The 17,655-nt window shown below is 37.4% G+C and overlaps 1 protein-coding gene and 1 long non-coding RNA gene across 3 annotated transcripts in view; one reads left to right on the forward strand and one right to left on the reverse strand.

Moving 5' to 3' along the window:
* Positions 1 to 17,655, forward strand: part of LOC139670980 (uncharacterized) — a 77,829-nt gene that overhangs the window by 5,468 nt on the left and 54,706 nt on the right. The gene's annotated exons all lie outside the window — the stretch shown is intronic.
* On the reverse strand, positions 1,206 to 16,426 carry MC2R (melanocortin 2 receptor). Of its 2 annotated transcripts, XM_071554890.1 has the most exons (3): positions 16,214 to 16,426; positions 15,799 to 15,898; positions 1,206 to 6,812 (listed from the first exon to the last, which is right to left on the reverse strand). In XM_071554890.1, exon 3 carries the CDS (start codon positions 6,658 to 6,660, stop codon positions 5,701 to 5,703), a length of 960 nt encoding a protein of 319 aa, XP_071410991.1. In that variant the 5' UTR covers positions 6,661 to 6,812; positions 15,799 to 15,898; positions 16,214 to 16,426; the 3' UTR covers positions 1,206 to 5,700. The 2 variants fall into 2 exon arrangements, with proteins under 2 accessions (XP_071410991.1, XP_071410992.1); XM_071554891.1 differs by lacking the exon at positions 15,799 to 15,898.

The following is a 17,655-nucleotide window of genomic DNA, read 5'->3' on the forward strand; positions in this document are numbered from 1 at the left end:
ATAGCCACAGTGGTTCCTTCCAGACACTTCCAACTGCTGCCACCACTGATATCTTTCCTCCTTGGCAGCAGTAATGATGGTGCTCAAGATAATTTTTCTCTATTAGTCACGTCTTCACTGGAATTTCTGAAGCAAGTGCTCTTTTTCTCCTGTGGTAGTGACTGTAGTTCTGGCACTGATATGTCAGACAGTTATTTCACAGGCTGTGTCACTTGTGCCTATTCTCTACATCTTGCTTAAGTATTTTCAGAAAGTCTTGCCTTTGACATGCTGAGACTGGCATTGGTTACAAAAATATTACAGGGTTCAAGCTTGAACAACAGTTAAATAAACAGTATATCTGGACCATTTTATGAACACTCCTGAGCAGCTGTAAGAGAATATTCTGTTTAAAAAGCTACTGCTCTGCATTTTCAATGTAAAATATTTTCTTGAGGTTTATTTGGTTCTGTCAAAGCAATAGTGCTAAGCTCTGAGACCATTTTATTATCACCTCTCAGAGTAATTCACTTTGCCTTCCAAAAGTCAGAGCTTTCACCCAGTTTTCACCATCCAATGGCAGAAAGCTGGCAGATTGTACTCAGCACAAAAAGCAGTGTATACTTGCTAAGTTTACTCCTATCAGCTGGAATGAGAGAATTTTTTTTAGTGTGTCCCAGTGCTTCGAGGTAAAAGGATGTCCAAGGTTTATGCACAGAACCCAGTTTATCATTATTGTCTATGGTTTATTTGTTGATTAGTTTAAGTCAGCATTTTTGTGTCAGTGTAAGAGCACCCAAGGTTGCTTCGGGTGGGAATCTCTAAGAAAGCTGGTGCAAGTTCACTAAACTAGTCTACTGCAAGCTATTTCCTTCACCTGTGGTTTGCCCATCATTGCAGTTCTCCCGCGTCTGACCTCTTAGACTAGAAATGCTCATTCTTATTTGTAGGATTGTTTGCAGTGGGTTGACCTTGTGTGACTGCCAGGTGCCCACCCAGCCTGCTCTCTCACTTCCCGTCCTCAGCAGGATAGGGGCAGAAAATAAGATCAACAAAGCTTGTGTGTTAAGGTACAGACAGCAAGATTGCTCAATGGTTACTGTCATAAAAAATCAGGCTTGACCTGGGGGAAAATTAATTTATTGCCAATTAAAACAGAGTAGGATAGTGAGAAACAGACAAAACCAAAATGGCCTTCCCCCACCCTCCCCTTCTTCCCACACCCAGCATAATTTTTTAATTTTTGAATCCTCTATGTCATCCTTGCCCCCATCAGGGTGGAGAATGGGAGTTGTGGACAGTCTGTAGTAGTTCCTCTCTGCTGCTCCTTACACTTAATATTTTTTTTTCTTCTCCATTCATGGGTCCTCTCCATAGGCTGCAGCCCTTTGGGGTAAACCTTTTCAGCATAGGTTTTCCACAGGCTCCTTCAGGAAATATCCACCTGCTCCAGCATTGGATTTCCACGGACTGCAGTGTGAATAGCCACTGTGGCATGGTTCTTATCAAGGGCTGCAGAGAAACACCTGCATCACCATGATCATCTCCACAGACTGCTGGACAGTGGTGTTCCAGCACCTGCAGTACCTTCTCAGCCTCCTTTATCTCTCACTTTGGTGTCCGTAGGGAAGTTACTCTTGCATTTTTTTCCCACTCCTGTCTCATGGCTGCTGTGCACTGTCTTTACCCTTTTATAAGCACATGTGCACAGAGGTGCCACCCTCTTGGCTGCAGGGCTCAGCTATGCCCTGTGGTGGGTCTGTTGATGCTGATGGAATTGAGTCTGTCCATCATTGGGGAGTCCTGGATTCTTCTTACAGAAGAAATTCTTGTCACTGGCAGCCCTACTGCCAGTACCTGGACATTTCCACCCTATACATCAACATAAAGTGAAAAATACTGTTGAAGAAATCCACAAGTTATTGGTTGCTATTGCAAACCAAGAGCAAAAGCAGTGTTCTGGACATCTCTGCTTCTTTCACTCATCTCTCAACATTTCTTTTGTTTGCCTGACCCTGAATGTTACTTTTTTCATTTCTGTTTCTCTCAGCTCACACACTTCTTTCCAGCTATGCAAGATGAATATGTCCTCTTCACCTCTTTGATTCTCTGTTCTGCCAACTTCCATGCTGTGCTACCCAATCTTAGAAATTACTTTTTCTTCCCTGCCCTTGTCTCTCCTAACCTGACCCTGGCTTTGCTGGCAATGTTTCCAGCTTGGGAATCCCGGAACCCCTCTGTCCTATGAGCTCTCTTGTGCCCCTGACACTCCTGAGCCACCCAATCTTCAGTATAGAAAACTGCTGAACAAATTCATTTAGCACTGTTATTTTAAATAATTATTATTCATCAACCATTTTCCCTGGGCCTGTTCCCAGGTTTCTAACTGCCCCTAGTGCCAGCTCTTCTAATGAGAAATACTGCCAGTCTCAGTCCCTTATTAACCAGCCAGTTCCTACTTTCAAGTCTGTGCTTCTTTCAAATGCCTGTTCATCCAGCCTGTTTTAAAGGCTTTCCTGTGATCTGAGGGGTACCACGGATGAGAGCCCCAAGGCCTCCATCAGCTTATCTTGGCTTGTCCCCTGACATGGGCTGCTCTGTGCTGGGCTGAAGGACTGTTTTCCTCTTCTTTTTTGACTTGTTACGCAGACTGGCAGTTAAGACAGGTTTAGCTGTCACACCAGATGTAATTACCCAAATTGCTTGGCAGTGGTCTCATTTCTCCAGTAAATGAAAATGTAGGGCTGTAGACCGTAAGACTGAAATGGTGCACCAGTCAAGCAACTCTGTAGACTACTCTTTAAAATTCAAGTGAAATTTCAAATGCATATTTAGCATGGTTGCTAATATTAATTAATATTTAAAGTAAGTAGCTGCAGGAGTTCCTGGACTGGGAAGCTAGTTTGAATTGGAAGACATCTACCCTCTAATTTCAGCGCCACCAAACACTGAGACCAAATTTAAATTGTCATGATAAAACAACCAGAAAAACCCATGTGGTAGAATTTTAAAGGCTCTGAAGATGCTTCTTGCCAGATTTAGAGGCTATACTAAAGCTCGTGGTGTTATGGTGACACCACGACCCCCTGCAGAACTGAATACTCTCATGCTGTGATGACTCAGAGACTCCTGAGTGGCTTCAGAATCTGTGAAAGTGGTTCTTAGCTGCCTAACCTTGTAACTAAAAGGTTAGTCAGGGTGCTGTGGGGGCCAGTGGCCCTGAGGCTCCTTTGGGGTCCATCAGGGCAATCTGTCTTTTTGCTGTGGAAACCTTTCTATATAGCTCATTACAGCTGAAATGTCAATACAAGTATCCACACAGGCTTTGTGCTCCATCTCCTCCATCCTTGGTCAGGTTGACGGTGAGTGTGAAGTTGCCAATGGAGTAACTCCTCTCATTTGCAAGTGGTTTTTGTCTAACTCTACTTTTATCCAGATAGTTCATACAAAGTTTAGGTGTAACTGTTCAAGGACTAAGGCTGATATAAATGGTACCATAAAGGTGCTGATGGAGCAGTGGAATGTGGAGTAACAAATCCATCTCATAGTCTTAATATAAAACCAATAAATTATGGAAAGCAATAAATAATTTTAGTTACTCAGGAGGCATTTTTACTCCAGACAGGTTATGCAGAATTACTTGATAGTTAATGGTCACTCATGGGACAGTGTGTGACCATTCATTAGCCTGATCTTTCTCTTATGGAGATGAGAGGATTTGAGGACATGAGAAAATTGCTTTCAAGTGGACATGAAAAGTTTTCCTGCTTTTCTGATCACACTCACTTCTTTAGAATTGTACTTTAAGTCATCCTCTTTAAATAGAAAGCTCCCAATGGCATTGTGTGTTCTGACAAAATTACACTTCAAACTAAGATGGATTAAAAATGCAGTTGAATGAGAAAGATGCAATGAATGCTACCTGCTGCATTTACCTTGGAAAGAATTAAAAACCAGATCCTTCTTGGGTATAATTCTGTTTGAACGCATGTATCATTTGAAGAGTTTAGTTTTATTTGAAAAGTTGAAATTCTGTTCAGCTAACGGGAGTCCAAGGTACCTATTTATCTGAAAGTCTTGCCAAGAACAGTAATTCATCAAAACTAGATGTTTCTCAAGTAAATAAACTTTCAACTATATTTTCTCACAAATAAACTGTATGCGTCTTGCTAATTTCTGAATAAAATCACACTGGTCTGCAAGTTTATCTCTCACTGGCATGCTCACTTTCCATAAAATTAATTGCCTTGGGTGCCTTCATCAGATTTGTTCACTTTATTCCTGAACATGAAGTTCAGATCAAACCAACAAAAACAGAGGAGAAGCTTTTCTTATTCGGTTTTGCAGTAAGTGACTATGAAATGTTTTGTTGCCAGAAGCATAAGAAATTTTGTGGACCCTTCCAAATGAATCATTGATTGTAGCATTGCCTATGATTTTCAAGGGACTACATGTTCCTTTCAGGCTTGTTAGCTTCTGGTAGGATCCAATATGAACTTTTTCCTCTCAAAGCCAAGGTGCAGTTCTGCCTCTCAAACATTTGCAATTTAAAGCTGGGCAGATGAAGGTAAAGTCCCAAAATCTGAGGAAAGTGTTCACTGTTATACATTAATATATAAGAGGAGAATAGTAACTTCAGCACAGTACAATTAAAACTTCACAAATCATGGCTTAAAGAATCTGTTCAAAGAGCAACATTATCATTTACATTTAGTGAGCTCAGTCTAAATATGGAGACTTTGCATATGCAGAGTTAGAGTGGACTTCCCTACAGGGGGCAGTGACTTCTAAGATGGTGAAAACTACTTAGCTCTCTTTACTGTGTCTGTTTGAAAGAAGCAGATGGGAAGGTACATTTGATTGATAATTCATGTGTTGCAGAGTTAATATAAAGGCTGGTTAAGCCACAATTTTCTGTCCAATATTTTTTATAATTTCAAAGCTCATCATTTGTGTGCACTGGTTATTACAGTACTGTAGATATTTTGCTTTGTCTTATTGTATTTTTTTATTTTTTAACCAAGTCGAACAGTTATTTCTTACTGTGCAGCTGCACATTTGTGCTGCTTTTAATGGAAAGGAAAAAATTCTTGTTAAAACAGATTTTGCTTTTTATAGATAAACTTGGTTTTGCAATAAATACATAGATCTGAAAAATTTTCATTTTAGTACCTAAAGATCACTAATTGCATAACTTGAAGGAGACTAGATGTTAAACATGAGTCATGAGTTCACTTTTTCAGCAAAATCCATATTTTCTATTTAATCATGGACTCATACGAATGTGCAGTTTAGAAACAAGTGTTCATTTCGTTGCAATTTAAACAACAGAATTTAAAGTAGTACACACTTTAAACTGAAATTACTGATACAAAATGAGCTGGCTCATCTCTATGGTAATGCAACACGTGAAGCAGAAGACTTAGTTTAAATTTGTTTGAAATGGCAAAAGATAGTTCAGATGATTCTTTTTTCTTTTTAAACTTGCATGAAAATTGCCAGTAGAATTAGCTTGGTAATATCTCTGGAGGTCTGGTTGACAAAGATCTGTGTGCATATTTAGTTTTTATGCATTCTTTGGCAGGCCTCTGAAAAATCACTGGCAATATATCACAAGCATAATATTACTTTGGACATAATTCTTGGTATTTTTAACACTACAAATGGATGTTTAACAACACCCCATAGGTGCTTCTATAATCCTCATTTTTCACAAAATATTTACCAGTTCCAGTTTGACCTGGAACAGTAGAACATCTTCTTAAATGTACTTCTCAGTTCTGGGCTTCGGAATGCAAAAATTATGGGGTCGATGATTGCATTGCACATTATGAGAGTTCCATTCACATGAAAAATGGACATGTAGCAAGCACAGTATGGGTTGTGTGGGCAAAACCTTGCTAAGAGAATGTGAAGAACAAAGGGGGCCCAACAGCAAAGGAAAACTCCAAGAAAAATAGTCAGCGTAATTGCTCCTTTCATGTTAGTTTTCTGATGGACTGTGCTGGTGGGCAGTGAGGCAATCATTCTAGCATGAGAGCGAGCCAGGAGGAACATATGGACATAGAGGCACAGTATAAAAAACATCATTGAAGGGAAGAGGATAGTGAAGGGAATGACTGTTGCCGCTTCATAGGAGAAGAGGGCAATGGCAATGCTACTGCCAGCACAGAACGTCCAAATGATTGCCAAGATAACCAAGGCTCTTCTTAGTGTCATGATATTATGGTAGCGTAAAGCGTAGAAGATAGTGATGTATCGATCTGCTGCAATAGCTAACAAGCTGAAAATAGACCCCAGTAAAGACAGAATGAACATGGAATCCATGGCATCGTCCAGTTTTTTCTCAAAGTCCCCATGACGTGTCAGGTATCCCATTTTGCACAAGATGATAAAGATGTTCTCCAGTGTTTTGTACAAGCTACCTAACATGTCTGAAATAGCTAAACTGCAAATGAAGAAGTACATGGGCAAGTGCAAATTCTTATTTCTAGCAACAGCAACAAGGATAAGCAGATTTTCCAGTATCCCAGCAGCAGCAACAGTGAAAAAAACTTCCTCTGGCACCACAACCTGGGTGCAGTCAGTGCTATTTAAGGAAAAATCACTTATATTTTCAAGAGAAGGAAGGCTTGTCTGCCCTGGGTGTTTGATTAAATTGAAAGGTCTCTCAGTGCTCATCTCTTCTGGTGGAGAAAGATTCTAGATTGCTGTTTTATACATTTGGCCTTATTCTGAAGCTGGCATGTGAGTCAGATCATTCTTCTTTTGATCCAGGCTTTCTCCCTCATCTGGAGCAATTTTAGGTCTCGATTGAATGTTTGGAATTTCTCCTACAGAAAACATGTGGAAACACAAACATCAAGATGAAATTTACCACAATGATAAAGCAAAAATAGACATTTGAAATATCATCTCTTGCAATGGAAAGCACATATATTATCACTAGAGGGGGCAAAATTGGATTGGATAAAATACAAGCTGTTCAAGGCTCTGCTCGTATTTTTAGAGAAAATCAAAATGTAAATTCTCTTTTAGCTTCAAAGTAATTTTAAAAAATAGGTGTAGTTTTCTTTACCAATGGGGATCCCACATTTACTGGAACTAATCTGACAGACTTTAGGAGTTTGGCAATCTTTACTGGCCCAGCTGTTTGCTTTGAGAAAGTCTGGCATTTCTCACAAGATCTGCAGTATTATTAGACACAAATAAGACCAATGCCAAGATAAACTGTTGTCCAGAACAGTAACATGTTTACCACCACACTGTTGATGGTGTAATGAAATGCCCTCAATTTAGAGGTGAACATTTGTAAATATTGATGTTTTTACAGGCATGTTAGATAGTAGCAAGAGGCTTCTTTTTCATTTAAATGGAGACCATCTTTTGATTTCATGAACATATTTCTAAGATCCAAAGTACAATCTTTTCTTGCCTGTATTTTACAACTGTTTAAAAGACTGAATGCTCATTTCAGCACCAAGATGATGTTTTCCTTTCTCCATAATAACTCTGATCTCAACTACCTCAAAGCATATAAGAATCTTTCAAAAAGACTAGGCTTTTTACTTTTCTCATTAATGTATGAATAGATATGATATTAATTTAGCTCAGACAGGACTCATAAATGATGGCACACTTTTCCTGTAATTTTATAGCCCTTCTTGTGAAACACAGATGCAGGTGCTATTTGGAAAGTCCCCTTCTTTTAAGAACTGATATATTTTCACCGAAAGTGTTGTCAGGCATTGAAACAGGCTGCCCACAGTAGTGGTTAAGTCACCATCTCACAAGGTATTTAAATGATGTGGAGATGTGGGTCTTAGGGACATGGTTTAGAGAAGGATTTGGCAGTTGGACTTAATGATCTTAAACATTTTTCCCAACCTAAATGACTATGATTCTATGATTTTATTATTTTTCCCTCAGTTTTTAAGTTTAAAACAGGTTTGTTTGACACTTTCATACCAATAAATCTTGAAATTACTTTGGACATTTGTTCATAGTCAAAAGTTGCTGAATACCATAACACACTGTTACAGTTCCAAAAGGAGAAGCCAAAAGTTTTAATTATTTTGTAAGCAAATAAAATTCTCTACATGTGTCAGTATCTGCTACCAGGACAGCTGATCTGCTGCCTGCATCTGATTAGACTTAATGCAGGTGGATCTATTTGGCCTCTTTTCAGTGGAAAACAGGTTTCTAAGTTGGGTTTGCTACAGTCATCTGCTGAGATTTCCAGTAAAGTGTTACCTGTGGTATAGAATGCTGAGCTTTGGACCACCTGCTGTAATGAATTTGATTGAAACAAGCTCCTTTAAGAAAGAAAGTGTTCAGGAGAGTACTCACATGTATCTGAAAACACAGGCTGTGTAGTGGAATAAATGAACTGTATTGCACTGTGGCACGTATGAACGTTTCAAAGAAAATTAGGTTAACGTCTGCCAGTATGGGAAGGAAGGAATTGTTAACAAGAGTAAGAGACTTGACAATGTTTTTGTAATGATATGTTTTCCCTATTCTCACCTAGATCTGCATCAGTTATGTTTTATGATTTCTAATCTAGCAATCTCTTTAACAACTTAATTTTCACTCACTAGAAAGTCAACAGAGACATTAAAATCTCATTTTAATGTGATTTAAAAAGGAGAATCAGTTGACAAAATTTCACTATTTTCTCAAAACTATTTTTTCATAATGCTTCTTTACTGATATAGTCATATTCCTTAAATAATCTGCCTGAAAAACATGAAGATGCCTTCACTGAAAACATATGCTATTTGAATGGCATGACATATTATACCCACTGCTTGTAATTTTACAGTAATGTTTTAGTAAGTACAGCATTTGGGCAGAACAGAGAATTTATAAGGGCTTCAGTGCATTTACAGTAAACTGAATAATCACTTACATCACTTAACGTTGTTTCCAAACAATTAATAGAAAGCTTGAAAAAGACATTTTTGTTTCAAAGTCTCATTTCAGCATATTGCACACTTTTTTATTAGGTTTCCATAAAGGATCTTAACAAATATCTCTAATTTATGGTCTAAGAATAAAGCTTGTCTGACTGTATCAAGAAATGTGAAACAGTCAAAAAGTGAAAAATGACAACAGAAGACCCTTTATGTCTGAAACACATTTGCAAATGTAGCTGTATAGCAAAACCTGCAGAAATCTCAACCTGCTCTTTTTCATGTTTAAATTAGATCCCGGAGGGAGAAATCAAGAGCTCAGTAACATTGGATATTCAGAAATACTATTTATCTAGAAAGACGCAGCAGTCTCCTGAGCAGGTATAAGGGGCAATGAGTTGATTGCAACAGTGAAGTTACTAGAAATGCATGTATTTTTTAATATTATCGACAATTTCTATTTGATTTGTAGTTATCTAAAGAAAGACAACATAGCAAACTGAGACAATGAAAGCCAGGACCAGAAACTTTTCTGACAATATCGTATAAACTTAGTAAACAAATCAAAATCAGATTACCTCTCAATTGCATTCATCACTGTGATTATAGTGTGGCTCTTTACAACACTCTTGCCACTTGGGAAGCACGTTAGCACTGGTTTATACGACACAGCTAAAAGCCAGCTCTACTAGTTTAGCTTGTGACAAGGCTGAGAGTGCCTTTGTGGATACTGGGAGCTCCAAGTACCCCTGCAGGATTAGCCTTGGACAGAAAGCATAACTCTCTCCTGTGTGCCCAGTGCCCACTGATAACTAAAATATAATTTTGTCTATAGTAGGAATGCAATGACTTAGCATCTGAAAGGTCTGGGAACAATAGGTCTGCACTTAATTTATTTGTTGGTTTTGGTTTTTTTTTTTTAATTTGGATGAAAACTTTTTCATTAAATAAATAAACAACATATTTCCCTCAATCCCAAAATGTTAAATAAACTCACCCTCTCAGCTGTAATAGCAACAAAAGTAATTTCAGTTGTGAATTATAATGATAAGATATAGTAAGCAAATTACATACTTTAGATACCATATAACTTCCTGGGTGGTCTTTTGCATCTATTATTTTTTTAATAGCAAACTATACCTCCCTTTATCAGAGACACCCCAAGGTGTACCTGCTCTTTAAATAGCTGGCAATAAATAAAACCTGAAAGTGTACTGAGTAGTCTCTTCAGGTTTTGGACTGCACAGAACAGCTGAGATAACTAGAAAATTATGTAGATGCAAAGATTTCTTTCCAGAATTATGAACTGTATTAATTCTCTGCTCTATGTATAAAAATGTTATGAAAAATGTAATTATTAGAAATGAAACAGAATAAGTGGCTTGTGTATCAGACACAGTATATACAGTATATTTGACAATCCATCCAGTATATACAAAGGCATATAAAAGGTGCTAGTTTTTCACTTGAAATACCATGACTTTTTCTCAATCCCCAAAAGTCTTCAGTATATTAGCACTTGCCTCTGGTGTCATTATCTGTAGCATTTCATTTCCAAAGCTATTCAGTGTGTATACTCTAATTGTTTGAAATAAAAATACCTCTTTCATCAGGGCACCTGATAATCGTTTGGTTTGGTTCACCTTCCAAAACTTGGTCCCAGTGGAACAAGAATCCCTTGTGGATGTGGCTAGACAAGCTGTGTGTGACAGGTTATGCTGGCTGGTGCTGCTTAGGATGACCTCCTTTGTCTGAAAATGCTAGCCAAAGTCTCATGGATGGGAGCTACACATTTTTTCCATCCTGAACAAGCAAATAAGTGGAAAAGAACACACAGAGCCTGATTCTGCCTTGCCTTGAACATTGTATCATTCTTTACAGTTGTTGAAAATAACTGTGTCAGAAACACATGGATTCCTAAGGGCCCTGTTAGCTTCTCTACCTCCTATAAATTTTTTGGCCACAGTTAAAGTGGGAATCCCTGGTTATCTCGGAGTACTTAAAATATCTCACTGAATTCTAGGTTGACTGTGCTTAAGGTAATTCAACATGTCCTGTACAAAAAAACCTGAACAGAAACCTTTCTGCTTGAGGAACAGCAGCAAATCATAAACAAAACATCCTCAGCTACACATGTTAAACTCTTGAAGGAAGTAGTTTTCTCAGATAACCTTGATTTTAAATTCCTCACCATTTATTAAACAGACCCAAACAGTGCAGGAAGCATCCAGAAAATTGGTAAAATTTAGTGGAAGCAGAGTTTTCCAATAATGTTTAAGTACTATTCCTTTTTCGAGCAAGCTATGAAATGAACTTGGAGCATTCTTTTTCCCCCCCTTTTTGTGAAGGAGAGCTTGCTTGGTTTCACAGAAAGCTCTGAGACACTCGAGCAGCAAACTGTGCTGAAAGGAAAATTTCCTGCTCTCCTTTCCTATCTGCTCTTCTCTCACTCCTGTTATTTCCCTAGAGCCTTTCCAACCCTTTTCTTCCCTAAACAGCTATAGCAATTATTATGGGTATGCATCATATTTTCTCCTTACACCAGGCTGTACTCTGTCCAGCTCAGACATTCCTAGCCTATCCCTACCTATCTATGTCCAAACCACAGCATGAGTAGCTTCTTGGTTGTGAAACTTGGATGCGAGCGTTCCTCCTCCAGGAGGGCTGATTAACCAGATCCTTCCTCTTAGGAAATTGTTCCTGGTCCTACAGGGTCTGCCTTTGGGAATCCTGCTGAAAGTATTGATGTTTTTCATCAGTAACTGAGGCGGCAAAAAGTGTGCATTTGATAACTTTCTTTCATAGAAAACTAAGAAAACCTGTATTTTAAAAACTTTGTTCAGCAGACACTGAATTGAAACAGCAGCTGTGAATGGTAAGAGTGACAGCACTGATTTCCATCCTCTTCTGAATGCAAATGGTCTCAGTTGCTGTCATTTAGGTGTAACAGAAAAATCACTGTCCAGGGAAAGTCTTTCAAAACAATGGTTTTCTTCTGCTTACCGTTATAGGTACATGCTAGAAAAACGTACCATGTAGTCAGCAAATAGTGGACTGAATAGCTGGACTCTTTGCTTATATTTCATTTTTCAGATGCTAGAAAATGTATCTTTTCATCAAAGTAAACATATTTAATATGAAAAACTAATTTAATACAGAATAGAGTAATTGTGGTTTTGATCTAATAATTTTCCTCCCAAGTTGTGGGTTTTTTTTTTGTTTTTCTTTAAAATTACAATCCAGGTAAAACAATATCAAATAAGGATATGTGAGAACTGTGAAGAAAAATTAAGATACTATGATACCTGGTGTTGTTTCATCATGTAAGCTTTTGAAATTTTATGAACAACTGCAATTAGTATCCATAATGTATTATATAATTTATTCTTTTGCTTTGATCTCCCTCTAGTGTTCAAGAAAATAGAGTTAACCAGGTGTTAGTGACTAATTACAGGTATTCTGTTTCCTCACACGTGTTCACACTATATAACACTGTGTTGTGCAAACTCAAGTTCATGAAATGTCATCAGACCCGAACAAATGTTTGTTGTATAAGGGTGTTCTCTGCCATGTGTCTAGGAGATTTATTGCATCAGAATAACAGATATGATTTCAATGTCTACTATTTTCTTAGACATAACTTTACACTGATAGATAGAGTACTTTCTGAAGAAAAGATCAAAGAGATAAAAAAGAGGAGTGTATATCTATACAAGCTAAATAAAAAAAATTGTATCTAAAGCCACACATATACCAATTGGGCTAGCTGCTAGTAAAATATTACTCATATGGTTACACCTGTGACTTCCCTATAAACAGCATTGCTAGACTGAAATGAGGCTGTAAATCATACTTGCTGAAATTTTAAAGGTAAGATATGTGTTTGTATATGCTGAAGAGAATTCTATAAACTATATTTTTCCTGACTGAAAACTGTACAAAAAGAATTTTCTGATCAAATCATAAGCTGAGCAGACTGAAGGTCTTGCAAAGATTACAGCTGAATAAAAATTGAAAGTTTCGTTTACTTCCTATTGATACTGCTTTTACTTTTCCCCTTTAGATAGCATTGAAATAACACAATTATGTGTTTGTTTTATGAATAAGGAAAAATGTCACTATCAGGAAATAATTTTGATTCACATTTAAGGTTAGATATAGCCAATATTCCATGATTTTGTTGCCAACAATAAAAATTGCAATAAAGCATCTAAGCTATGCAGAAACTAACTGGCCAGGACTACTGTTCTCTACAGGGTATGAGTGTAGCTTCATTCAAAATATGCATAGCCCTGAGTATTTCAGCAAAGATAGTGAAAGCAAGAAAAGTAAAAATGATTGAGAAAAGATGGAGCGAGTTCTCAATATACTTAAGTCTTTGTAGTAGCAGAGAAGAAAAGGAATTACTCAAGGTGTTTATGAATGAAATAGCAAGAACAAGAAAATGACAGAGAGAAAAATAAAGCAGAAAAGTCAGGAAATGTTTTCTAATTGTTAAACTCCTTGCAGCAGTATAATTTTCCACATACAATTGCTGAGACGGTAAGATATGCTGTTATCTCAAGTACCTGGAATTAAAAAGACCCACTCCATAAACTGTTGGAGGTTATGTAAAAACACTTGTTTTGTCATGAGGCATAAAGCACAGAATGCTCACAAAGTCATTAGTGAAATAATCCTCTTCATAGCAGGTGTGTGGACAATTTATTGAAAACAAGAGACCTACAGAGAGATAAAACAAGGACTTGTAGAAAATTTGGGTCTGTAAATGAACTAATGTACTATTGATTGCTGTTTTGCTTTCTTGTTCAATACTTGCACTTCACAGGAGCTTTTCTTCTGGCACAGACAGCTTGTTGTGTTCTGGGAAGGGGGAAATTTTGCAAGTCATCTAACACCCAGCTATCAGGGAAGGCAATGAAATTTAGTGAAGGTTTTCCCTGTCTTTGCTGCTGGACAGTATAAGTGATAATCACAGTTGTTTTTTTCTCTCACTCTCCATAAAGCTGCTGTTGCTTTCTAAAGTTGTGATGCATTAAGGAATATAATTATTATGATACACTAAGAAATATGATTATTAGTCTATTGCAATTTTGACCAACATAACCTACCTAAAAGAAAAACCCCAAACCAGCTTTGCTGTTCCTGATGCAGGTTTGAAATGGATGTACTCATACTCCTTGGAATTGTTGTGGAAATGCTGTATTTATACTATTTGGTTACACCTTCACTCTACACCTTCACAATAGAGTGACTTGGTGACAAGCTACGATGATCAGTGCCTACTAAATATATGTTTATTTATTAAGATTGTAATGGGACGATTCATGTTTCTTTGAAACATTAATTACTGTGCCCCAGATTTTGTAATCTGCTTTTATTACACTATTTTTTCTTATTTGCTTCCAGAATAAATTAATTTTAGGCCCATATATAGCTGTAACTTTCTACAAGGAATGAAAAATTGTATTGAATTTGAATACAGGACAAATAGTTCTTTTGGGATCATTGTAAAAATCAATCAAGAGGCCTTCAAGTGACATTTCTGGAGGCCACTGTTCTCACTCTCTTTAGTAAATCATTGTTTGTCAGTAATAATGTCATCACAGAAATGTTATCAACAAGCATCAAGGAAATCTCCTTTTACAGAAAAGCATTAACCATTTTTTGAAAAACAAGTTCTGTGTTCCTGCTCTAAAGAAAGCAGCACTCCTAGATGTTCCTTCAGGAGCCATTCATCTGTTTTCTCTGGCTGTGTTTGCTCCAGTAGTTGTAAACAAAATAATAGTAAAAGTAGATGGCACCATCAGGATAATAGCTAATATTTTTAAATGACAGAAATCAAGAATGTGGATTTATAGCATGTACTCTGCTGTTTAAGTGCATTATCTCATAAACCCAGGTATGTCTTATTGAAAAAAACATGCATCAGGATATTTTTTTCCTGAGAGCTACTTAAAAGTGCCATTGTTCTTTTTCCCTTGCCACCAAACAAGTAAATTTTTATACTAGAAAGTAAAAAGAAAATGATTAAAAATTAATTCAATAGATTATTATTTTCTCTGGGAAATGTGTAGGCTGGGCAGGGTGAAGAAAATACCTCTTTGAGATGTGTTTTTTCAGAGCCTGTTTTTTTCAGAGCCATCTTCCTCCCATAGGTCTGAGGGGGAGAATGAATAGGAAAACAAAGGTGGAAAGATACAAATCTGAATTCTGCAAGCCTATAAAAATCTACCTGCATTTGGAGTACTGGTCACATAAAGCTTTAGTTTGGTTGCATGTTGGCATTCAGTGCTAGCATGGCTTCTGCTATGGGTAGGAGAAGATACAGTGTCATTGAAAAAGGTGTGCTGCCATCCAATGCCACCTTGGAGAGGTGTGGAAGGTTTATGAATATAGTCTAAATTAGGTCATTCTAGCTTGTCTTGTCCATGCATTAGCACATGGAGCCCTCATGGAAATGATTCTGTGGTAGAAAAGGTATTTCCCCTATTGCACAGGCATCACAGAACTACATCCATGCATAGGAATGTGGGTAGGTCTGTGCACGTGGTGAAATTTAGCTTCTGGTCTGAAAAACTTAATTTGGAAAGTTGAAGGATAAAAGTTAGTTCAGGTATCTACAACAACATGTGTTAAATATAGGCATTTACTCTGCCCCAATTTTCCTTGTGGTTATTTACTTCAAGCTAGAGACTGTTGCTATCCTCTGCCTTCCTCTGCTGCGTGCTGCAGACTGACACAGGATTAACTACGAGAATTGGCAATTAGAGTGCACAAAACCACAGTCTTCTGAGAAAGCTAAACTATCAGGTAGATAGATGGAGTTATTCAATGTTTACACTTGAGTAATCAAGAATGGAATTTGGTCTCCCTAAGCAGAATGAATGCAACAAAACTATACCTGACAGCAGTAGTCCTCCTTAGATAACTCCCAGTCCAGGTCTAGAAGAAGACTCATTGATGACCAGTTAAAAGGTCTCTGAGGGATGTGTGGCCTCTGGCTGATGCAGTGAAAAAAACCAGATGAAGCAGGAAAAGCAGTATATGATAGATAACGAACATTTCAGTCGAACCTTTTCTACTATATTAATTAACTTCTTCAGGTGGTAAAGAGGAAAATCTTACTGAAGCTTCCTACAAGCAGCATAAACCCCCTGTCAATTTTTTTTTTTTTTAAAGAAGAATGATTCTCAGATGCAGGATTTTAGAGAACATTAGAAATATGGCACTTCATTTCACAAATAACATTGCATATATCACTAATTTCTCCAAGGAGACTTTCTGGCATTAGATATCTTTAGTAAACCTCCACTTACCTGCTAGTGAAACAACTCGTGAGTCAGTTTGCTGGTATCAGTGTGAGCAACATTATTTATAAAGGAAACAAAGCCAACACAGCCTTTGCGTAACGGAAAGATTGGAACATCTAAATCAAAGAGAATGACAGTTGTTTTGTTGTCATAACCTTGAATTAGAGTCACTTTAAAATAAATCATCCACTGTCTCTTGAAACACTCATGAATAAAAAAAAAAGAAAATATGTCCATTCAAAGCAAAAATACTCTGTTTCAGATGGATTAACCTTTCATCTACTCCTGATCCTTATAATCTCCCATCCTAATATTTGGCAGGAGGACTCTGTAAATCAAAGAGTCTATTCACAAAAAGACCATAGCCTGTATTACAAATAGCATTTAAACAGTCAGATAGGTGATTGAGATGTCAAAGGATGTTCACTGCCCATCAAGATGATTGTCACCGCGTTTGTTTTTCACCTTAACACCTCTACTAAAGACATGACTGGTGGTTGAACTGTAATATCAGTGAGGTAGGGAGAACTCAGCAGCACCAAAGTCCAACTGTACTACTCTGAATAAATTTAAGTGATATTGTAGAGAACTTTAATTCAGGTCGTGAAGGTAAAAGTCTGTACTGAGCTTTAAAAAGAGGTAGTTTTTCCATACAGAGGTGGTAGGCTCTATTTCTGAGACAAATAGGAGGGAATAACATAAACAAGTTACCTTAGGGAAAGATTTCACATTTGGATCTATCAATTAGCAATTAAATAGCAATGCCCCAAAGCAGAATTATATTCTTAACAGTATAAACTGAAAAAATTTGTTTGCTTCCAGGGAACCAAAGAAAAGCTCAAGTGTAGTACAGAAAAGGTGAATGCAGCCTGAAGAACTGAGGTTTTAATTCATCTGTGTGCAGAAGAACTGGTAAAAACACAAACCCTTTGCAATTAGTAGTTTGGTAGCTCCAGTTAGAGTCATTTGGATTCCTGGAACATAGTTATGAGAGAAAAAAAAGCTTAGCAACCCATTTGAAGGGAGGGGACCTGAAAAACAAAAAAAACCCTTCATGAAATGGAAGATATATTCATTCCCTTTGAGAGTCCATCAGATGTCCAAGGAGGAAAGAAGTGTCTCACTCTAAACTCTCCATCCTCAGTTGAACGCAGGTTTCATCTGTGCTTCTAATTTCCTTTTCTTTAGACAAGCTGGACCTGCTGAGTGCCACTGCGATACACAAATGGGTCATGGAAGAATAGGAAAAAGTCAAGACAACTGATGTCAGAGGAGTGCAGAACATTTTTTTACTATTTGTTTTCACCTAGGTTGTCCAACATTTGAATAATCTGCTTCAAATATACCTGGTTATGGTGTTTTTCTTGAGCACCAGCTTCAAGGGTAGTCATGTTTTATTGTGTCAGGCAGAACTCATCTCCTTATGAATTCAGGTTCTTTGCACTGCT

Source organism: Pithys albifrons, chromosome 4 (genome assembly GCF_047495875.1).
Source record: "Pithys albifrons albifrons isolate INPA30051 chromosome 4, PitAlb_v1, whole genome shotgun sequence".
Lineage (NCBI taxonomy): Eukaryota > Metazoa > Chordata > Aves > Passeriformes > Thamnophilidae > Pithys > Pithys albifrons.